Source organism: Solea solea, chromosome 20 (genome assembly GCF_958295425.1).
Source record: "Solea solea chromosome 20, fSolSol10.1, whole genome shotgun sequence".
NCBI classification, from domain to species: Eukaryota; Metazoa; Chordata; class Actinopteri; order Pleuronectiformes; family Soleidae; genus Solea; species Solea solea.
In genome coordinates, this window is record NC_081153.1 from 22,584,833 (window position 1) to 22,608,695 (window position 23,863).

Genomic DNA, 23,863 nt, shown 5'->3' on the forward strand with positions numbered 1-23,863 from the left:
ACTGTAATACTTTAATAATAACACAGTCCTGGCAGTACTCTGTATATATATATATATATACATATATACATATATATATACACGTATATATGTAGTGTTTTTATTGTCTGCTTTACACTACATTCACAGAACAGAATATAATGTGTTGTACTTCAGTCGTGTACTGTGTTGTACTTCAGTCGTGTACTGTGTTGTACTTCAGTCGTGTACTGTTGTACTTCCGCTGTTCCTCGTCCTCTGACACAAACCTTCTCCACTAAAATCTGCCTGGCAACTTGTTTACTATTATTTGATTGGACGATGCAGCAGATTTGTTTTTGGACGTTTAGAAACTTTAGTGATGCGTTCGCGGATCCTTGGAAAACAGCGGTTGTCTTTAAAACAAAAAAGTACTAAGTAGTAAGTAAGAACTGTGTAGCGTGTACCACGACTATCGGCCTATGTCAGCTGAGATTGGCACAGCAGCCCCCGCGACCCTCTGGTGGAGGATAAAGCGGTAGAAGATGGATGGATTGAATAAAAGATAGAAGTATACAAGGTTTGGTTTGGGATAAAAAACCAGTAACGTTTACGTTTCTCAAATGACGCAATGGATATGATATAATCAACTGATATTTTTAAGACCAAAAGTTAAAGTTAAAATGTGACTGAAAGGAGAAATATATCGTCTCAAGTTTGTTTCCTTGAAAATTGTCGTCCATTTGTCCGAGCCACCATGAACGCACCACAAAGGCACCACAAAGGCAGACAAGCAGGAAGAAGACGAAGACGAGGACGAACAACGAAAACACTGCAGCAAAGACTTAAAATACTTGTTTTACGAGATTTAAACACTTAAAAATGGGGTTCGTAAAGACTGGTGTAGTCTTCGTGTTCTTCTGCGGAGTGTTCGTCCTTCAGGCGGCAGTTTCTACAGAAAACAGCGGTGAGTTCGTAAATGCGGGTGAAATCGAAAGTAAGAATTCTGTGTGACGCAGTTAATGAGAAACTGTTGTTGATTCTAAACTCTGTTTAAACACAAACTTGTGTTGTTGTATTTAGTTTTGAGTCTGGTTCTTTTTTTTTTACAGTCGCGGAACATTAAACAGTCCGTACATTACACGAATCACGGAAATATTGCGAATTAGGCGCAGAATAGTGTTCGTGTAAGATACCGCGATAAAAACGAACCGCTCCACTGTGAGTGACACTAAAACCTGTTAAATCGACCATGTCCACGTTTGAAAAGTTGAATTATTGAAGTTTTTTTTAACCTGGGTTTTGGATCTGGGGCCAGTTTCACAAAGCAGGTTTAGAGAAAACTCGTGAGTTAGTTAACCCTGAGATGAAGGAAACTCTGGTTTGTCGCTTTCACGAAGCCACTTCAGCTTAACTCTGAGTCAGTTACCCTGGCAACATACTCCGTGGTCAGCACATATCAAATCCAACCTCCACACACACACACACACACACACACATCAAATCTTAATCAAATCAATCCAAAAACAATATTTTGCTAATATTTTAGAGACGCCCCCAAAATCTCAAAAATCGTGTTTCCAGGGGAGCTCATGTCTCATTAAGGGGGGCTGATGTTTTAATGTAAAATAGAGTGAAAAAAGTGAGTCAGTTTGAACATGGACGCTTCAGTTGAACTTTATAATTCTCAGAATCACCTTTATTGTCATTATAATGTCATTGTCACGGTCATGGTTTAATGTCTAATGTTTGATGTCTAATTAGGGTCCGAGCGCACAAGAGGAGCAGAGGACCCATTTGTAATTGTAGGAATTAATATTGTTATTAACGTTGTCTGTTTAAAACAAATGATGAAAATGTTTGTGCAGCGTAGTGAAGCATCTCTGTCTCTGTGGTTCTTCACGATCTTTGACATTGTTGACATGTTTATAACATGACGATCACAGAATATTAAGATGGTGTGGTTTAGGCTTTAGATCAGTTCTCATTCAGGTTTAGGTTTAGTTCATTAGCTGTATTAGATTCAGGTTTGGGTTTAGTTGATTAGATTCAGGTTTGGGTTTAGTTGATTAGATTGAGGTTTGGGATTGTTTTGGGTTTTGATTTAGTTTGGGTTAAAGTTGTAAGTTTTAGTTTGGACTCAGATTTTTAATTTAGTTTGGGTTTAGGGTTTTAGTTTAAGTTTAAGTTAAGAGGTTCTTGTGTAAAGTGATTGATGATCACAGTTGTTGCTGTGTGTGTGTGTGTGTGTGTGTGTGTGTGTGTGTGGTTCCACACAGATGTTCACTCCCTCACCTACATCTACACGGCCTTCTCCCACAAACCCTCGCTGCCCGGCTTCCACCAGTTCACAGCTGAGGGTCGACTGGACGATGTCATCATCGACTACTTTGACAGCGACAGACTTGAGAAGGTTCCCAAACAGTTGTGGATGGACAGTCTTGGGAAGTCGTACTGGTCCAGAGGAACAGAGACCCGCAAGAGCAAGCAGCAGTGGTTCGATGTCAACATCGGAATTCTAATGGAGCGCCTGAGACAGAACAAAACTGGTACGATGGATGAAACCTGATGGGCGGGGCTTCCTTAACAACCAATTAAAGTAATCCAATGTCCATAAATCAGCTGCTAAAAGTTATTCAGGTTTATATAAGCGTTCTCGTGTGAGACAGTGACATATCGTCAAAAATGGTGTACTGTGAGCGCCCCCTGCTGCTGAGAACCAGCTTTAGGCGCCGGTTTTTACCACTTACTTTTTAACCATTTCAATACTTATATTTGGGACTCTGGAGGCCCTAGCAGTCGCCAAAGTGTGGAAAAAGAATACTCAGTCCTGTTTTCGTGGTCCCCCTTAGTGTAAGTATAGGCCATAAAACACACCATGTTGAATTCCCTGCGCTTATGACGGCAGCATGTGATTTCACCGCCAATGTTACCACCCACCAGTAAGTTTACTTGGAGAGCTCCACCTTAGCTCCACCTTAGCTCCACCTTAGCTCCACCTTAGCTCCACCTTGTCCCTATAAAATGTGAGAGTGCAGACGAGGGAGGAAGAGCGGTATTATGTCAACGCGGAGGGACAAGTGTGCTGTTGGTGGCTGCACAGTGGAGCACAGTGTTTTACACAAACTTCCAGCCTCAGAGGATTTGATATATACGCTGCCATGTTGATATTGTCAGAGAACTAGTGGAGGGAGGGGGAGAGGAATGAGGGGAGGGAACAGGAGCTGAGTGAGTGAGCGCAGTAAAAAGGCGTCTGTCTCACAGTGAGATAAAGACGTGATCTTGTTCTTAAAGGTATCGCAGATTTTATGACAGAAGTCTTGTGTTAAGTTGCTAAAATCAGTTTTCTCTTTCCTGAAAATGGACAATCATTAAAAAAATGCTTTTAACTCCTCAACGGTTACTGTGATTATTTTGAGAGTCCACTCTCTAATCACATGCTGATTGTTTCATTTCAAACTCATTGTGGGGGCGTGTCCTTGTGTAAATATGTAATCTGCTTATCTGTCCAGACCTCCACACCCTTCAGTGGATGCACGGCTGCAAGGCCAAGAGGCTGGACGACGGCCAGCTGTCCTTCAGCCGCGCCCTCGACATGTACAGCTATGACGGGAAGGACTTCCTGTCCTTCGACGACGCCAATGATGCCTGGTATTCCTCTAACTCTGCTGCAGCGGAGACCATTAGGAAGTGGGACCAGGTTAGCACTCTGAAGGTTTACACCAGAAGCTACCTGGAGTCGGACTGCTTGAGGTGGATGAAGGATTTCTTGGGTTACAGAGAGAAGTTTCTTAATAAGACTGGTAAGAAAATGTTGATGATGATGATTATTAAGTGTCTGCGATGTGAAGCTTATTTTTCTAATTTCCTCTTGCAGTTGATGTGTTTCGACCAAACCAAAGCCACTTCTGTCAGGAATCATGAGCTATGACTTACTTTAGTGTTTGGAGTAACTGTGGTGACCAAATGTCTCCCTCTGAACTCCAGTCCTCGGGATTTATTCCAAAATGCCACAAGGGGGAGCCAGATGATAAGATTATTATCCTTTTTTATTTAAATGTATGATGTGAAAAAAACAAAAAAAAACAGTTTGATTTATTTCAGCATAATAAATTGCACTTATTTTGCTCTAAGTAATTGTTTGTATCTTCCAGTGGCTATTTAAAATCTTAGCTCCTCCCCCTGTCATTCCTCTGGTTTAAGCTTTAAGTATTTTTTTTTTTTTTTAGTTTCTGAGACGCTGTAAGAGTTGAACGCAGATTATCTTAATGCAATTATCACAGTAACGTGATGATGCTTTGTCGCCTCTGTGTGCAGCTCCTCCAAAGGTGGTCATATATGCGGCGAGGTCCCACGTCGAGTCAAGCGTGCGCCTGACGTGCTCCGCCACCGGGTTCCACCTCAAAGACATCGAGCTGCGGATGAGGCGGAACGGCGAAATCATCGACAGGTCGATGGGACTCACGAGCTCCGGAGTTCGACCCAATCACGACAACACGTTCCAGAGGAAGGACTCTGTGGAGATCTTCAAGAGCGACAATTCTCAGTTCACGTGTGAGGTCGTCCACGCACCCTCACGTTTACACGTCACAGACGTTTGGGGTAGGAAATGTTTTTGTTACTGAAATCAGCTTTTCTTCACTCTCACACACCAAACCTCACAGAGAGAATCAGTGATTTTAGCTGCAGGGACACAGGAGCTGCTGCTCCTCTGCTGCCTCGTGTGGTCACTTTGTGTCACTGAGGTCAATCTGAACAAAGGATTCAAACACTGAAGAGACAAAATCAGACATTTGAACTTAGTGATGGAGGCAGCAATGTGTGTGTGTGTGTGTGTGTGATGTTAAAACCACTGATTTTCTCTCTGGACTTTGGTGTGGGAGAGTGAGTGTGTGTGTGTGTGTGTGTGGGGGGGGGGGGAGAGTGAGTGGTTACACAGTGAATGTTAAAATAACACCAGTGTTTTCTGTGTTCTTTAGATCACACACTTCCTTCCGGGTCTTCAAATGTCCCGCTCATTGCTGGGTCGATCAGCGTCTTCTTGGTTGTGATGGTTGTGATAGCCATCGTGTTGCTTCTCTGGTACAAGACCACCGGTAGGTACAGAATATTAGGTACACGCAGCTAACAAGGCTAAAAAGGCAGTCTTATTAAATACCGTGTTCTTCATTAGACAGGTATGTTGATGTATCTAATGGAGCTTTTCCAACACACACACTCCAACAGTGTGTAGAACCTGGTACCTGCTGTTTTCTGTAGTTCCTGCTGTTTTCTGTAGTTCCTGCTGTTTTCTGTAGTTCCTGCTGTTTTCTTTAGTTCCTGCTCTGACGAGGTTCAGCTGAGCCGATACTAAAATGTGACGTCAGATTCAATGAAAATGTGTTTTGTATTGTTGATTAATGTGTTTCTGTTCATTTACAGTTCTTCCCTGCAAAAGTGGAACCAACAAAGGTAACAGACGCAGTTCTGAATATGAATGTGTTAACTTTGGTAACTAGAACTATAATGAGCGACTTAAAGCCGGAAATTGTGTGTAAACCATCCTGCCTTGAACCAAGAGGGGGCAGCAGAGGGAGAACTAAAAATTGTGAATTGTTTGGCCGTCAGTGGAAAGACAAGTTTGACGTATTAATGAGGGGTGTCCAATTATCGCGCCAATTGCAATTAATTAATTACAGTCATATTTGGCACGTTATATTTTTTAATCGCGTTAATCTAATTTTTAATCTACTGTTTCTGTATGCGAGTCGATTTTTTATATAATCTGTTTTATGTGTGTCTTCTTGTGCTGAGTTGTTGGGGGTGGAAAACAATGGTCATGTGAGGGTTCTCGGCCCAATGAACAGCCGTTTACATTTGAAAAACGCCCCGACGGCACCATTAATAAAGGGGAAGTGATAGAAGGAGTTAGCGCACCACTGAAGTTTAGCTGACCACGTCAATGCAAAGCACCCAGTTGCAAGTGCAACCACAGCTAACGTTAGCAGTGAAGATGTTAGCAATTTAGCGAGCAAACTTAACTGGAGGCGAGAACACCCCGCGTATGAGCACATCTGTGACCAACAGGCTACTTTATATGGACCTGATGTTTTATTTTATTTGTATTTTCTAATTATTTGGAGTTTGACAAAAGAACACAGCGGAATGTGATGCAGCCATTAAGATTAGGTTAGATTAGGCCAATTTTTAGGTGAGGTTAAAAAATATATTAATTAGATTAATTAATTACAGATCATAATTAATTCATCTCATTTTTTTAATCTCTTAAAAGCACTAGTATTGACGTGTCCAAACGTCTTTGTCTCATTCGCAGGTTCAAATCCCTCCATGGGCAGCTCACAGAGCTCTGGCTCTGATGAATCGGGTAACCTTCTTTGTTTTCCTCATGATTGCTTCTAAAATAAAAGTCTAATTTCCTGTTTGCCCATGCTGAAAGAGGCCGTTAAAATTTGTCGTAAAAACTTTGCAGTTTAGTAAGATGTGAAATATGTCGTAATGTGACATTTGGACGTCGGGAGAATCTCGACACTGATTGGTTTTTACAATAAAATTTGCATGTTATGAATCTGAAAATTTCAGAACGATACGTTTTTATAAGCTTTGTGTTATTTTTCAAACAAATGTATAAAAGATAAATAAACTAAAACTGTCGTCATTGTTTTAACGTGTCAGCGTTTACTGAGCTGGACTTTAGTGTGGGAGAATAAGTGCATTACAGACTTCAGGGGGCGCTGTTGACTTCCTCTCTATGTAATGTGTCCACGTTTGTAGTAAGATGTCGGATATGACGTAAAAACGTCGCAATTTAGTAAGATGTCGGATATGACGTAAAAACAACGCAGTTTAGTAAGATGTCGGATATGATGTAAAAACGACGCAGTTTAGTAAGATGTCGGATATGATGTAAAAACGACGCAGTTGAGTGAGATGACGGATAAGACGTAAAAACGACGCAGTTTAGTAAGATGTCGGATATGGCGTAAAAACGACGCAGTTTAGTAAGATGTCCGATAAGACGTAAAAACGACGCAGTTGAGTGAGATGACGGATAAGACGTAAAAACGACGCAGTTTTGTAAGATGTCGGATATGACGTAAAAACGACGCAGTTGAGTAAGATGTCAGATAAGACGTAAAAACGACGCAGTTGAGTAAGATGACGGATAAGACGTAAAAACGACGCAGTTGAGTTAGATGACGGATAAGACGTAAAAACGACGCAGTTTAGTAAGATGTCAGATATGACGTAAAAATTATGCAGTTGTAAATGACGTAAAAACAACGCAGTTTAGTAAGATGTCGGATATGACGTAAAAACAACGCAGTTTAGTAAGATGACGGATATGACGTAAAAACGACGCAGTTAAGTAAGATGTCAGATATGATGTAAAAACAACGCAGTTGAGTAAGATGACGGATAAGACGTAAAAACAACGCAGTTTAGTAAGATGTCGGATATGATGTAAAAACAACGCAGTTTAGTAAGATGACGGATAAGACGTAAAAACAACGCAGTTTAGTAAGATGACGGATATGACGTAAAAACGACGCAGTTTAGTAAGATGTCGGATATGATGTAAAAACAACGCAGTTGAGTAAGATGACGGATAAGACGTAAAAATGACGCAGTTTTGTAAGATGTCGGATATGACGTAAAAACGACGCAGTTGAGTAAGATGACGGATAAGACGTAAAAACGACGCAGTTTTGTAAGATGTCGGATATGACGTAAAAACGACGCAGTTGAGTAAGATGTCGGATATGACGTAAAAACGACGCAGTTGAGTAAGATGACGGATATGACGTAAAAACGACGCAGTTTAGTAAGATGTCGGATATGACGTAAAAACAACGCAGTTGAGTAAGATGTCGGATATGACGTAAAAACAACGCAGTTGAGTAAGATGACGGATAAGACGTAAAAACGACGCAGTTGAGTAAGATGAAGGATAAGACGTAAAAACGACGCAGTTGAGTAAGATGACGGATAAGACGTAAAAACGACGCAGTTTTGTAAGATGTCGGATATGACGTAAAAACGATGCAGTTTAGTAAGATGTCAGATATGACGTAAAAATGATGCAGTTGTAAATGACGTAAAAACAACGCAGTTTAGTAAGATGTCGGATATCACGTAAAAACAACGCAGTTTAGTAAGATGACGGATAAGACGTAAAAACGGCGCAGTTGAGTAAGATGACGGATAAGACGTAAAAACGACGCAGTTTAGTAAGATGTCGGATATGACGTAAAAACGTTGCAGAGTCATAATACGACATTTAGACGTTGGGAGAATCTTGACACTTTTTTTTTTTACAATAACATTTTCATGTTAAAAATTTCAAAATGATGTGTCTTGATAAGATTTAAGTTTTTTTTCAAACAAATGTATAAAAGATAAATAAACTAAAACGTCATCACTGTTACTACATACTTAAAATGAGAAATGAGTGTGTAAGCTAACTGACTGTGTGTGTGTGTGTGTGTACGTACAGCTGACGACAACCCTGTAGAGAAAGACTCTCTGATGACACCACCGATGGAAGGTAAACAAACACAGGCACACACATGTCCTCATGTAGCGTCAGCGTTTACTGAGCTGGATTTTAGTGTGGGAGAATGAGTGGATTACAGACTTCAGGGGGCGCTGTTGACTTCCTCTGTATGTTGTCATGTGTCCATGTTTGTCCACACAGAGGGAGCAAAGACGTCCCTGAACGGCTCGGACTCTGGCGTCTCCGTCTGAAGCAAAAGATCTAAATGATCTATGAGGGTGGGAGACAGTTGACATCCAAACAGCAGCTGTGGGATGTTATTCTGACGTCCTGCAAAGAAAATCAAGGATAAAGTCTGCAAAACCTCACAAGTTCAAAGGATGCAGGAATCGTGAATCTGCTGTAAATCAGGTTTCCTATGTTAAAATGATGTTTTTTATTTCAGTAAACCTCCTGATGCTGCAAATTCAACAAATGACCATTTTCACTTCCTTACAACCTATAAAATGTTTCCAAACTCTGTTTCCGTTCGTAATAGTTTGGAACGGTGCAGTGCACACGCTTCTTATTTTTGAAAAAAATGATGTTATCATTGGGAGGTTTGTTCAATAACATTCAAATCATATTCTCAATACTGGAAATTATGCCGACTGTCATTTGCATCAGCTATTTAGGAAAATCAGAGTAAAATGTAATTTGTGTAATAATTTGGAACAAGGTGTGAAGACTGTAAATATACAAGATTATAAAGATATATAAACCCTAAATATCTAGGTATACATATACAAACATAGTAAGTAATAAAGATTTAAGTCTAAACAACATAATAAACAGCAGCAAGTAACAACAACAAGGACAGTGAGTTGTCGATGATAGCAGTAAAAACACAGTGTGTCTGTGGTGATGATTGTATACACCTGTGTTGTGGTGTTGCTTCTTCTGTCCTACTGTGGAATCAGATTTGTGTTATTATTAAAGAGTTTCCCATATTTCTCAATGATTAAATCCATATATTATTTGCAATTTGTTCATTTTTTATTTTTGCTTGATTCATAAAGTGTTTGAAAATATTAACACAAATTTAATTCATACTGAACCAAAAATGATGTAAAAAAAATAATTTAATCTCAGATTTTATGCCGTTTTATTTGTTTCTTTCAAAAATACTTCCAGTATATTATAGAAACTGTTCCGTGTTTTAGAAACATTGAGCCGGGTTTTTTCATTAACATTTACACGCAGACGTAGAGACAAAAAAATATTTCAGTTTCTCTTGTAACAAGATCAAATTTTCACTTAATTAAAATCAGATTTCTTTTTAATTTCCTAAATGTAATGGTACGGAAGAGTGTTAGTGCCACATGTAAAAAAAAAAAAAACCCAGCGTGACTTCTGGGATTTCTGTCTTTAAGCTCAGAATTTATGCTGTTTTATTTTCTTTCAAAAAAATGTTTTATGTGTGGCACTAATACTCTTCCGTACAAACTTTTTTTTTGCTTTTCAGATTTTTAATTCTCAGTTGAGTATTGAAAAATGTAAATATTGAATGAAGGAATTTCTTCATAAAATGTTCACAGTTTAAATTCAGTTTTCTTGATTTATGCACAAAATCAAAAGTTATGAAAAACAAAAATGTTTGGATTAGGATTATAAAACAAATTGGAAAACTTCCTTTGCCAATGTTAGACTCTCAGACTGATACAGATGGAATTAAATATTCTAGATTATGGGTCGTCAGTGTTTTTAATCTGGGTTTGATCTCATGTGTGTTTTCAGTATTTGAATATAGTCTTTGTGGAATGTTTTTTTTGAACTGTATTTTCTGTTTCAATTTGAATCTAAAGTTGTATTTTTTCATCATATCTGAATCATTTATCTTTCTTGTAAAGTCACGATAGGTAAAAGTGCTTTATATAAACTGCTTTATAGACCCTTTCCAGAGCTACGCCACAGAAATGTTTGCAGGAAGTTTGTGATCAGAAAACACACTCGTACCATTAACTGGTACAACAGTCCAGCACATAAGATGCCTACTTGTAGCGTAGGATGTGAAAATACAACCAGCATAAATTCTTCAGAATGCCTACAGGATCTCATCCCTTTCAAAAAAATAAACATCGTCTGTGGCTCCAAGCATTAAAAAGAGAAGAAGCCTGGATTTCACAGAAATGTGTGAGTCAACGCACATATGTATGAAACCTTACCTTCCGACCTTCCTTGTAAGACTTATGCACATAGACTTTCTCGTGTGTACGGGTTAGCTTTATAAGGTAAGAGTGAATAGCTGGACACTTGCTAATATCATCTAATACCATCAATCTTTATGGAAGCTGGGTCAGGCAGGCTATTGCTGTGGGCTAGTACTAATTTATTTAGGTATTTGTCAACGAAAGAATATATTCAGAATTATTTAGTTTTCTGACCCCAAACTGCATGCGCATTCTCGCTAGGCTTGGAATGTTTGTATACAATGAAAGGGTCTATTACACTGCAAAAAGTACACGACGTACGCGTACTTTACATCCATGTACTTTACTGTGACAGTACACGACGTACGCGTACTTTACATCTTGTACTTTACTGTGACAGTACACGACGTATGCATACTTTACATCATGTACTTTACTGTGACACTACACGACGTACGTGTACTGTACATCCATGTACTTTACTGTGACAGTACTTGACGTACGCGTACTTTACATCCATGTACTTTACTGTGACAGTACTTGACGTATGCATACTTTACATCCATGTACTTTACTGTGACAGTACACGACGTACGCGTACTTTACATCCATGTACTTTACTGTGACAGTACACGACGTAAAAAAACAACAACCAAGCAAACATGTCAAACTGACGTCAATGCACTGATCCACGCTTCCGCTTTATATTGATGCTTTTAACCGTTAACAAACCGTTAACCGGTGACATATTTTCATTCTCACGTTTATTTCACATTGTCATGTGGGTTTGGAAAAAAATACAAAAAAAAAGTTAACGAATTATTTACCATCTAAAACGAACACATTTGTGCTTTCCTGAGTTCAAGAACATCAATATTAGAGATCATTTTTAAAACACATTCCTCAATATTCATGTTCTCAGTAGTTTTTTGTGGTGTAATGTTTTACTTAATGTTTTATTTTAATTATTATTATTATTAGAGTTGTTTTTTTATTGTGTTTGCTTTCCGTATTTGAAAACTTCGGTTGAGGCTTTTATATTGAAACGCTCAGACCGGATGAAGTTGTTGGCCGTCATCCGCTTATAGCGGCGGAATAAAAAAAATCTCCAGATTCGTTGAACTGTGGGTGCCTTTTTAAACTGAACTCCGTCTTTTAGTAACAAATGAACGGACCGAACGATGCCAGCGGTGTCGGTGTCAGCGGGAACCGGAGCTAACGGCCGGTAGTCGGCGTGTTTCCGGTGGTTAGAGCGGCTCAGTGCGCCGCTGAAGCCGATGGGCTCCTCAGTGTGTTCGGGTAAAATAAGGCGGAAGACTGCGTATGAAGACATGCAGCACGGACACCGCCAATAAGAGCTAATAGGCTAACGAGCAAACGGGCTAACGAGCTAAGATGTCGGTTTGAGGTAAAAGCACGCACGCACACACGCACACACACACACACACACACACACTGACTAACACAAAGAGTCACAGCTAACACTGAGCTAACTGATGTTAGCTAACGACAGTGCGCGCGCGCGTGTGTGTGTACGCGCGCGCGCCCTGTAGCTGTCATGAGCGTATCAAACACAGTATGGGCCCCCGGGCTCACACAGGTTAAAGCCCCCATGTTTAATGTCCCTTGTTTAATGTCCTATTCGTGTCATTGTCGTCATGTTGTCTCTTAATAGTTGTTTGTCTCTTCGTAGCTGTTTGTATCTTTGTAGCTGTTTGTTGTTTGTCTCTCTGTAGATTCACTCAGTAGTAGTTTGTCTATTTGTAATGTGTCTCTTTGTAGTAGATTCTCTCTATAGTTGTTTGTCTCTGTAGTTGTTTGTCTTTCTGTAGTTTGTCTCTCTGTAGTTGTAGGTCTCTAGTTTCTGTCTGTAGTTGTTTGCCTCTGTAGTTGTTTGCCTCTCTGGAGTTGGTTTTCTGTCTGTAGTTGTTTGTCTCACTGTAGTTGTTTGTCTCTCTGTGGTTGTTTGTCTCTCTCTGTAGTTCGTTGTCTCTGTAGTTGTTTGTCTCTCTGTAGTTCTCTCTGTAGTTTCTCTCTGTAGTTGTTTGTCTCTCTGTAATTGGTTGTCTCTCTGTAGTTGTTTGTCTCTGTAGTTGTGTGCTTCTCTGTAGTTGTTTGTCTCTCTGTAATTGGTTGTCTCTGTAGTTGTTTGTCTCTCTGTAGTTGGTTGTCTCTCTGTAATTGTTTGCCTCTGTAGTTGTTTTGTCTCTCTGTAGTTGTTTGTCTCTCTGTAGTTGGTTGTCTCTCTGTAGTTGTTTGCCTCTGTAGTTGTTTTGTCTCTCTGTAGTTGTTTGTCTCTGTAGTTTCTCTCTGTAGTTGCTTGTCTCTCTGTAGTTTGTCTCTGTAGTTGTTTCTCTCTCTGTAGTTGTTTTGTCTCTCTGTAGTTGTTTGTCTCTCTGTAGTTGTTTGTCTATGTAGTTTCTCTCTAGAGTTATTTGTCTCTGTAGTTGTTTGCCTCTCTGTAGTTGTTTGTCTCTCTGTAGTTGTTTGTCTCTGTAGTTGTTTTGTCTCTCTGTAGTTGTTTGTCTCTCTGTAGTTGGTTGTCTCTCTGTAGTTGTTTGCCTCTGTAGTTGTTTTGTCTCTCTGTAGTTGTTTGTCTCTCTGTAGTTGGTTGTCTCTCTGTAGTTGTTTGCCTCTGTAGTTGTTTTGTCTCTCTGTAGTTGTTTGTCTCTGTAGTTTCTCTCTGTAGTTGCTTGTCTCTCTGTAGTTTGTCTCTGTAGTTGTTTCTCTCTCTGTAGTTGTTTTGTCTCTCTGTAGTTGTTTGTCTCTCTGTAGTTGTTTGTCTATGTAGTTTCTCTCTAGAGTTATTTGTCTCTGTAGTTGTTTGCCTCTCTGTAGTTGTTTGTCTCTCTGTAGTTGTTTGTCTCTGTAGTTGTTTTGTCTCTCTGTAGTTGTTTGTCTCTCTGTAGTTGGTTGTCTCTCTGTAGTTGTTTGCCTCTGTAGTTGTTTTGTCTCTCTGTAGTTGTTTGTCTCTCTGTAGTTGGTTGTCTCTCTGTAGTTGTTTGCCTCTGTAGTTGTTTTGTCTCTCTGTAGTTGTTTGTCTCTGTAGTTTCTCTCTGTAGTTGCTTGTCTCTCTGTAGTTTGTCTCTGTAGTTGTTTCTCTCTCTGTAGTTGTTTTGTCTCTCTGTAGTTGTTTGTCTCTCTGTAGTTGTTTGTCTATGTAGTTTCTCTCTAGAGTTATTTGTCTCTGTAGTTGTTTGCCTCTCTGTAGTTGTTTGTCTCTCTGTAGTTGTTTGTCTCTGTAGTTGTTTCTCTCTCTGTAGTTGTTTGTCTCTGTAGTTTCTCTCTGTAGTTGTTTGTCTCTGTAGTTTCTCTCTGTAGTTGTTTGTCTCTCTGTAGTTGTTTGTCCATGTAGTTTCTCTCTAGAGTTATTTGTCTCTGTAGTTTCTCTCTGTAGTTGTTTGTCTCTCTGTAGTTGTTTGTCTTCGTAGTTTCTCTCTAGAGTTATTTGTCTCTGTAGTTTCTCTCTGTAGTTGTTTATCTCTGTAATTTGTCTCTCTGTAGTTGGTTGTCTCTGTAGTTGGTTGTCTCTCTGTAGTTGTTTACCTCTCTGTAGTTTGTCTCTTTGTATCAGATTCTCTCTGTAGTTGTTTGTCTCTGTAGTTTGTCTCTTTGTATCAGATTCTCTCTGTAGTTTGTCTCTTTGTATCTGATTCTCTCTGTAGTTGTTTATCTCTCTGTAGTTTGTCTCTTTGTATCAGATTCTCTCTGTAGTTGTTTGTCTCTGTAGTTTGTCTCTTTGTATCAGATTCTCTCTGTAGTTGTTTGTCAAAGTGAATCAAATGTAAACATGTTTTAAAGTCTTGTTGTCCTCATTTTGACAGATGACATCATTCTTCATGGCGCCACAGCTGCAGATTTGAACTGAAACACTGTAGATTCTCACACACAGCAGCTCAACGCGACCACAAGATGGCGAGCAGGAGGAAGTCCACCACGCCCTGCATGGTTCCTCCACGAGAGGCCGTCGACTCGGACCAGGAGATGGAGGATGTCACAGACGAGGTGGCGGAGGCCGAGGACAGTAACGGTGTCTCTGCAGAGCCACTCGTCCCATCAGAGGACAGTGACGTCACACACGTGTCCGACCTCCACCTGGAAGTGAACGCAGCAGAGGGAGGATACGAGTGTAAATACTGCAGCTACCAGACGACGGAGCTGAACCTGTTCACTATGCACGTGTCCACGGAGCATCCCGATGTCGTCATCAACACGTCCTACGTGTGCATGGAGTGCGACTATCACACAAAGAGGTAGGGGGCGCTCTCAGTATGTGGCTTTTATATGGAAGGCAAATATCTTTTCTGAAGTGTGTTCGTATGAGGAGCTGTGAGCCCCCACTCCTCACTCTCACACAACAAAGTCCATAGAGAAAATCATTGGTTTTCTCTTTGGGGTTTGGTGTGGGAGAGTGAGTGGTTTACAAAGTCTGTCAGTCTAAGACTGAGATAAAGACGGGATCATGTGACGTAGATATCGTGGACTGTATCTGACGGAGATTTTGACACAAGTTTTTTGTTAAATGTAACAGTTTCTTTTTTACCCACAATTCTCTGCCTGCAGTTACGACACTCTGCTCGCCCACAACGCCCACCTGCACCCCGGCGAGGACAACTTCACGCGGACGATGGTGAAGCGGAACAACGAGACCGTCTTCCAGCAGACGGTCAACGACCTCACCTTCGACGGCAGCTTTGTCAAAATGGAGGACGAGGAGGCGGAGGAGACGTCGTGCAGAGGCATCGCCCTCAGTAAGACGCCCATCATGAGGATCAGGGGACGACTGGAGACCAAGAAGTTCACCGTAACGCCACACAAGATGGCCGCCGACGACGACATCATTAAAGTGGAGAGCGACAACGAGCGGGAAGAGGAGGAGGAGGAGGAAGACGACGACGACGACGACGACGACGACCAGGAGCCGCCTGTTCTCTCCCCGGCGCCCATGACAGCAATCACTGTCACCACTGCTGCCACCGCTCCCCGCCTCATCCCGGTGTCGGCGCCGCTGCAGGTCCAGGCCATGCCACAGAGCATCGTGGTCAACAGCTCCAACCTGCTGCAGATCAAAGGCGGCTCGGGCGGCGTGCTGCCTCCAGGAACGCTGGCTCAGGTTCTGTCGGCGCTGCAGCAGCAGCAGCAGCAGCAGCAGCAGCAGCAGCAGAGCGGCACACAGACGCAGCTGCTCATCCCCATCAGCAGCATCCCCACCTACAACAGCACCATGGACAACAACGTCCTGCTGCTGAGTGCCTACAACAGGTGACACACACACACACACACACACACCTGTAATAACGATGTCTAAAATAAGACCAGATCTTGTCTCATCACTACCTGATGTCACTGTGGGGGCGGAGCCTCTAGTTTCTTATCCTCACGGCTCACAGTGCATTCAAATGTGATTGTGTGTTTGTGATCTTGCGCGGCAGGTTTCCGTACCCGTCGGTGTCAGAGATCACGGGTTTGTCGTCTCAGACCAAGTTCAGCGAGGAGCAGATTAAGGTGTGGTTTTCTGCTCAGAGGCTCAAACATGGAGTCAGCTGGACACCAGAGGAGGTCAGTGCTTCACACACGATTCACCTCCACGTCACACAAGAAACTCAGAGTGTTCAGGCCTTCACACAACTTTTATCTGAGGCAAACGTCTTTATCGCACTGTGAGAGAGACAGACAGACAGACAGACAGACAGACAACAGGAAACCCACACACACACACACACACACACACACACCCACCCACCAAACCTCATAGAGAAAATCAGTGATTTTAACATCACACACAGGAGTTGTTGGTCCACTGCTGCCTCCATCACTAAGTTCTAATGTCTCATTTTGCGACTTCAGTGTTTGTTCAGATTGACCTCAGTGACACAAAGTCACCACACGTGGCAGCAGAGGACCAGCAGCTGTTTCTTTTGTGTTTATCATGTGTTTCTCGCGTGTTGCTCGTGTGCAGGTGGAGGAGGCGCGGAGGAAGAAGTTCAACGGCACGGTGCAGTCCGTCCCTCAGACCATCACCGTCATCCCCACCAACCTCGCCACCAACGGCCTGCAGTCCATCTTCCAGACGTGTCAGATCGTTGGACAGCCGGGGCTTGTCCTCACTCAGGTAGCGGGTAACGGCAGCACCATGCCGGTCGCCTCTCCCATCACGCTGGCGGTCGCGGGCATCCATGGCAACCAGCCCAAAGCCGCCGAACCCACGACATCGGAGTCAAACGCTGAGATGTCGGGTTCCTCTGCGAGTTTAGCACTCGGTTTAGATTCGACCGGATCGAAGCCGAAGAAGTCCAAGGAGCAGCTGGCGGAGCTGAAGTCCAGCTACGGCCGGCGACAGTTCGCCACTGAGGCGGAGATATCTCGACTCATGCAGGTCACCGGACTCTCCAAACGAGCCATAAAGAAGTGGTTCAGCGACACGCGCTACAACCAGAGGAACGCCAAGGACCATCATGCCGTGCTGCTGAGCGAGTTGTCACCCAGCAGGGCGCCATCGTCGGGTGGCGGCAGAGTGGGACGGAACAGCGGTGGGAGCCTTATCAACAGCAGCGACAACGTGGCCACCATCGTCATCGACTCCAGCGACGACGCCAGCGACTCCTCCCCTATTTCTGCCAACGCCCCGGCACTATCCAGCCCGTCCGGTAACACCCGGGTCAAATTCCGCCACGCCTTCCCTGACTTCACGCCACAGAAGTTCAAGGAAAAGACGCCGGAGCAGTTGTTCGTCCTGGAGGCTAGCTACCAGAAGTCAGACACGCCCTCGGACGAGGAGCTGAGCCGACTGCGAGCTGAGACGAAGCTGACGAGGCGAGAGGTTGACGCCTGGTTCACCGAGAGGCGGAAAATGCCTTTAGCAAAAGACGTCGATGCAGAGAAAGTGAAACCAGCCGCCACGCCGTCGTCCTCGGCTCACGAGAGGCAGAGGTCGCCCCCTGCCAGCAGGAAGGCCACAAAGAAGTCCCCGGAGCAGCTCCACATCCTGAAGAAAGCCTTCGTCCGCTCGCAGTGGCCAACGGCTGAGGAGTACGATCAGATGGCGGAAGACAGCGGCCTGCAGAGGTCGTACATCGTTAACTGGTTTGGGGACACACGCTACGCCTGCAAGAACAGCAACCTGAAGTGGTACTACCTCTACCAGAGCGGGAAGGTAGCTCAACACCACGCACAGACCACAGCAAAGCATTGTGGGAAGTTCATTCTAACTGCTGCTCTCTTATCATATCTGACCTGTAGGGGGACGAGGCGCTGAACGGTGGAGCCAAGATTCAGAGGAAGTCCAGGAAGCGTAACCGGGGCTGGTCCAGAAGGACGCGGCGGCCACACTCCTGCAAACGATCTCCACAGGGGGGCGCCACCGCCATCAAGGTCTGTGTTCATTTATATACTGACGTCGTGGTGAGCTTTCTTACACTTTAGCTGACGTGTGTTCTGTCGCAGGTGAAGTCCGGTAAATCCTTCCTGAAGGATTACTACCTCAAACACGGCTTTCTGAGCGAGAAGGACCTCGACGACCTGGTGATGAAATCCAGCATGAGCTACGAGCAGGTGAGGGAGTGGTTCTCCTCCACCGCCAGGAGGGCCGAGGAGGGCAAGGGGCCGTTCAGCGACGAGGAGGCCGAGGTGGAGGAGGGGGCCGAGAACGAGGAGGAGGAGGAGCAGGAGGAGGAAGAAGAAGAAGAAGAAGAAGAAGAAGAAGAAGAAGAGGAGGCGGTGGAGGAGGAGGAGGAGGAGGAGGAGGAAGAAGAAGAAGAAGAAGAAGAAGAGGAGGCGGTGGAGGAGGTGGCAGAACAGGACAGTGACGGAGAGATGGAGGTGAAGGAACAAGGAGACGAGGCTTCAGATGATGACTGCAAAAAGGAAGAGGAGGAGCCTCAGGAGGAGCCTCAGGAGGAGGAAGGTGAAGAAATCAGCCAATCACAGACATAAGCAGGTGAGTCCGTACACACGAGATGTTGTTTATCGTCCACAGAGAAAATCTTCTGTTTTCTGATGTGTCGTCAAATCTGACCACCAGCTCAATCTGGATTAAAAGATTAAACGTTCTAATGTCTGATTTTAGGAGTTTGCTGTTTGAAATCCTATGTTCAGGTTTTCCTCAGTGACACAAAGTGACCACACGAGGCAGCAGAGGACCAGCAGCTCCTGTGTCCCCGCAGCTAAAATCACTGATTTTCTCTCTGGACTTTGGTGTGGGAGCCTTTTAAGTGGTTTTGTTTTCACTGAGAGTGAGTTTCTCTGTCTCAGTCTGGTTCTCAGCAGCAGGGGGCACTCACAGCACAGTCAGCACCTCAAACAACCACAAAAAACCTGAACCATCTCTGAAAATGAAAGACAAATCTCTCCGTCTCCACAGAATCAGCGTCGCTTCCCCCACCGTGGACCCGGCGCAGACGGCGGTGAGTTTGTTGGTCCGTGTTCTCAGTTGCCGGGTCGGGACCCAAACATGGATTTTGTGAAACCTCAGACGGGGAACGTGGCGGCGTCCCGGTGAACTTTACAGCTGAGAAGGACAAAGCGTTTCTGGGACCAAGTCCACATTCAGAGTAAGTTCTGGCTCTGCTCTTGTACAAACAACGTGCTGACCCAGCGGTGGTGGGGGGGCGGGGCAGGGGGGCGGGCTCGCATTATTGGCCTTTCATGTCACTTTTCTTATGTATTAAGGTGAAATTTGTATAAAGAAGGAAAAAAAATCCAAGACATTTCTAAGAGGTGAGACCTCGCACGGTTTTTCAGAATAAAAGAGGAACTATCGAGATGCTTTCTGCCCAAGCTCAACTTTTACTCAAAGAAAAGGTTTTAAAACCGCTTTTTTAATGAAAACAACAAACTGAAGTCGTGCCATTTTGTTTCTAAAAAATGTTTTTTTTTTTTTTAAGTCCGATCGACATGCGTACCACGATGGAAACTGAGTCCACTGAACAATCCATGTTTTAGATCGTTTCCATGTTTGCAGGAGTTTAGGTCCATTCACTTTCAACGGTTTAACTTCAGGGTTTTTATTTCCACTCAGCAGACACATGACAGCAAAACAGCACAAATAAAAGAAAAATCCACCTTAAAAAAACAATAAAATACCACCTTTTAAAAATAAAATAATGTGAAACTCAACATAATTCAAATCAATAATCATGAAAACATTATGGAACATTATTGGTTTTAAAACGTGTTCAGAGCAGAATATTAGTCAACGTCCATGAACAAAAGCTTTTATTTTGGCGGCAGCTGATCGATCATGTGACACCGTGTGAACGTTTGTGAAACCTGTATTCTCTTTAATGTCCAGCAGAGGGCAAAGCGTTTCTTATTTTTTTGTCTTAGTCTGAAGCATGACGGCCATTTTGTAAATTAAGGAGCCATTTATGGTGCATTTCCACCGACTCTGCACGGCACGATTAGGTCGCATCTCCACTACAAAAAACGACCTACTTAAAGTGGGCGGAGTCATCACTGCACGGCTGAGTGAAACTGCGATGACTTTGTTTTATACGCGAAACACACACACACACACACGAGTGACTAGTGAATTTCCACCACACTTCTGTAGTTGTTGGAGATTAACCTACGTTTTTAGGATTGTTAAGTAGTTTTAATTTATCTACAGTTCGGCACTGTTCAGCTTGATTTCTGTGTGGGACGTCTCTTCCTGTGACGGGACTCTGGCCAGTCAGCGGCCGGCAGTCTAACCAATCATCGCATAGTATCTACTTGAGCACGCTTGGAACCTCACCAGAGCAGGTACTATTTTCAGTTCTAAAAATAGTACCTGGTACCAGGCTAGTGGAAACCCTACTTAAACTGTGCCGTGGCAAGGCGAGGCGAGTAGAGCCGGTGGGAATGCGCCAGTGGGGTCAAATGGGTGCTTTAGGGGCGGGGCTATTCTGTGACTGACTGTATGATTGTGTGTGTGTGTGTGTGTGTGTGTGTGTGTGTGTGTGTTTGTGGGGGGGGAGTCGTTACAGTGAAATATCGCAGTATTCTGCGTGTTATTGTATTGCTTTTGAGAAGTATGCATTTTTTTACGTGAAAAAAATCTGAACTGAAACATGAACGTTTCAGTCCATTAGAGCTGTTGTGAGAGTTCATCACAATACACAACATTGTAAGTGCTGTGACATCTCTGGCGCCCACCCCTAAGGTTAAGGTTGACTAGGCTCCACCCCTCCCTGGTAGAAAACAACAAGTTTTTTATTTGATAATAACATAGAAACCGCGATTTCGCTACGATGTGATTATTATGTTTACATAAATCTTACGTACAAAAACTTTTATCTTTACAGCTCGGGATTTATGAGGTTATTGTACAAATATGCTTTCATGTGCTTTATATTTAAGCATATTTTACTTCGCACTTTATTAGATTGTATTGTGCGTATTTTCTGAAATCTTGCGTAAACCGAGGAAACTGAAAACACACATTTACGTTATGAAAAAAAAAGTTACAAAAATGTAATGTTACAAAAACAGGTTACGTAGGACATGACAAACTTCTATGTGTGGGTGTGTGTGGGGGCGGGACCTTACAACACGCCCACACACCTGCTCAACCAATCAGGCCTCAGTGTTGTCAATCATGTCTCAGCTGTGATCAGAAACTTGTCCCGCTGATGTGGAGTGGGCGGGGCTTATTTTGTCATCCAGCAACCAGCCACAAGGGGCCGATCCAGAGTCGCCATGTCGGCTATTTTTCTTTGTTTGCTGTCGAGTTCACAAAAAATAAAAAATAAATGTTTTTGGGGTGGATTTTTTTTCATAATTTCTTCAAATGTTTTTAAACCCACACAGTTTGTCTTCTACGGAAGAAAATTAGTGCCAGATGTAAAAAAAACCCAACAGTTTTTAGAAGAAAGTAAAAAAAATAAAATGCTGTGAATTCTGAGATTAAAACTGGATTTCTTAAATTAAACTCGGAATTTGAAGATTAAAGTCAGAAATCTAAAATTAATTCTGAGAACAGTTGGAATTCTGAGATTAAAATCAGAAAGACGGAATTCTGAGGCGAAATAACATGGAATTTTGAGATAAAAGTTGGAATTCTGAATTTTTTCTCAGAATTCATGCCATTTTCTTTTTTCTTTCTTTTTTTAAATCATGTGGCACTAATAACCTTCTGTAGTTCCTCACACACATAAGTGATAAAAAATAAAAAACTCTAAAAAAAAGTTAGAAAACAAAAGCATGTTTGCTTTTCTTCAGGAAACAGAAAACTTTACCTCAGTGAGTCATTTACATGTCATTTAATACTGTATGCATGAAAATAACACAATGATAATAATAATGATAATAATAATGTTGTTTCTTTATGTCGTCGCCAAAGTGTCAGAGAATCATTTTACAGAGAAAACAGAAACACGCGTCGTTTATGAATACGGGTGAAAACTCAACGATCTTCAGGTTTTTTTTCATCACACGATATTTTAGGGACAAAAATAAACGGGAACTTTTTAATCTTTTTCATACGTGTGAGGAAAATAAAAATAAAGAAATAAGCTTTTATTTAGCATTTTTTCTCTTCCTGTGTTTGTGAAGCGTCACAGAACGACCAGCAGGGGGAGCCGTCTGCTTAGATGTTTTCTGTATGTTTGCTTTAATAAACGAGTTAATTTATTTATTATTATATCTGGATTTCATTCATGATATCATGGATTTTTTTCTTTTCTTTTTTTGTCTGTAATGAAAAGAAATAAAAAGTGGAAAAAAAAAGGTGCTGACTCATTTTTACATGAACAAGAGATGTGACGACCCCGAGTGGGCGGGGTTGTGTAGGTGTGCCTCTCCCTTTCTCTTTGTTTTACACAGCATCGCAGGTGCCTGTTGTTTTTGTCAAGTCATCTGACAGAGAAAAGAAAAGTGCATTAAATATGATGTATAATATTCAATAATAATAATAATAATATTATTATGTATTAACACAGATAACGTGTAAAATAATCTTAAATTAAATAAACATGTATATGAACCCTTTCAAAGGTATGAATACTAATGTAGACTTTAGTAAAGACTTTGTTGAAGCATTTATCTTTTTTTTTAAATAAACCGTATATAAAATAAAATGTAGAATAACAAAATTAACAATGAGAAATCTAAGATTTTATGTTTCTACAATTAAAAAAATAAAAGCATTTTACAAAAATAATTCTAATAGTAAAACTATAATATAAAATATCTATACAACATATACAGAATGTATAATGTAGTATATAATAATGAAAATAAAAACATTAAATTACAATTTAATTTTTACATATAAGAATAAAAGTATAAAAACAAACTTTATAAAACAATTTATAGATTTTCTTTAAGCATTGATTAAAAAAACAAAATAAATTACAACAATAAGTACAAATACAAAATTTCTATTTGTAAATAAAATGAAATCAAATCTGTGTGTGTGTGTGTGTGTGTGTGTGTGTGTGTGTGTGTGTGTCCAGCAGGTGGCAGTGTGAGCTCACACACAGCCTCCTCTGTAAATCATGTTAGATAATCCGGGATTTGGACGTTTTTTTTCCTGGAAGTTCACAGAAAACAAACAGGATTTGTTTTTTTTCTCTAAATCACTTCTTTTTCTGTGCGTGTGTGTGCGTGTGTGTGCGTGTGTGTGTTGGGTGGGTTGTTTGGGGTGGAGTGAAATGGTCGTGTCACGTTCTTTCACACACTCAAATGTGCTCGGCCCCATTTTGTGGCGTCGGTTCTCCCTCGAAAACACCGGTTACTCGCCACAGACGGTCTGGCAGAGGCCGGTGAGAAAACACGAGCTGACCGCCGAAAACAGAGAGAGAGAGAGAGAGACAGAGAGGGAGGGAGAGGGGGAGGGAGGGAGACAGAGGAGGAGGAGAAACAGTCGACACGTGGTGAAACAGGCCGAGCAGAGGCCGCGTGAGGACAACTGAGAACCCTTTCACTACTGACCTACTTCTACTGTGTGTGTGTGTGAGTGTTTGTGTGAGTGTGTGTGTGAGTGTTTGTGTGAGTGTGAGTGTTTGTGTGAGTGTGTGTGTGAGTGTTTGTGTGAGTGTGAGTGTTTGTGTGAGTGTGTGTGTGAGTGTTTGTGTGTGTGTGAGTGTTTGTGTGAGAGAGAGAGAGAAACTCTTGTTTAAATGATCACATTCAGTTAAACCTGAACTCTCTCTCAGCTGTAATGTGTTTGTGATAAAGACGGTGCTGTGTGAGCGCCCCCTACTGCTGCGACACGTGTGGAAAACAACACACACATAAAGTG

At 42.2% G+C, this 23,863-nt stretch overlaps 2 protein-coding genes and 1 long non-coding RNA gene across 6 annotated transcripts; all 3 read left to right on the plus strand.

The window, feature by feature from the left end:
• Window positions 1-737: 737 nt before the first annotated feature.
• On the plus strand, window positions 738-6,604 carry LOC131447601 (H-2 class I histocompatibility antigen, Q10 alpha chain-like). Its single transcript, XM_058619487.1, has 7 exons — window positions 738-925; window positions 2,238-2,507; window positions 3,471-3,761; window positions 4,276-4,560; window positions 4,938-5,054; window positions 5,380-5,409; window positions 6,272-6,604. Exons 1-7 carry the CDS (start codon window positions 841-843, stop codon window positions 6,355-6,357), a joined length of 1,164 nt encoding a protein of 387 aa, XP_058475470.1. The 5' UTR covers window positions 738-840; the 3' UTR covers window positions 6,358-6,604.
• A 33-nt stretch (window positions 6,605-6,637) lies between these two features.
• On the plus strand, window positions 6,638-10,387 carry LOC131447602 (uncharacterized). Its single transcript, XR_009234059.1, has 2 exons — window positions 6,638-8,503; window positions 8,654-10,387. It is a non-coding gene; the product is annotated as an uncharacterized LOC131447602 (long non-coding RNA).
• Window positions 10,388-11,684: 1,297 nt separating this feature from the next.
• Window positions 11,685-22,341, plus strand: LOC131447377 (zinc fingers and homeoboxes protein 1-like). Of its 4 annotated transcripts, none has more exons than XR_009234033.1 (9): window positions 11,685-12,049; window positions 14,466-14,894; window positions 15,205-15,903; window positions 16,074-16,200; window positions 16,601-17,794; window positions 17,881-18,012; window positions 18,085-18,577; window positions 18,707-18,872; window positions 19,001-22,341. XR_009234033.1 is itself a non-coding variant. In XM_058619119.1 (8 exons), exons 2-7 carry the CDS (start codon window positions 14,554-14,556, stop codon window positions 18,571-18,573), a joined length of 2,982 nt encoding a protein of 993 aa, XP_058475102.1. In that variant the 5' UTR covers window positions 11,685-12,049; window positions 14,466-14,553; the 3' UTR covers window positions 18,574-18,577; window positions 19,001-22,341. The 4 variants fall into 4 exon arrangements, 2 of the variants coding, with proteins under 2 accessions (XP_058475102.1, XP_058475103.1); XR_009234032.1 differs by having other exon boundaries at window positions 18,736-18,872; XM_058619119.1 differs by lacking the exon at window positions 18,707-18,872.
• Window positions 22,342-23,863: the final 1,522 nt, after the last annotated feature.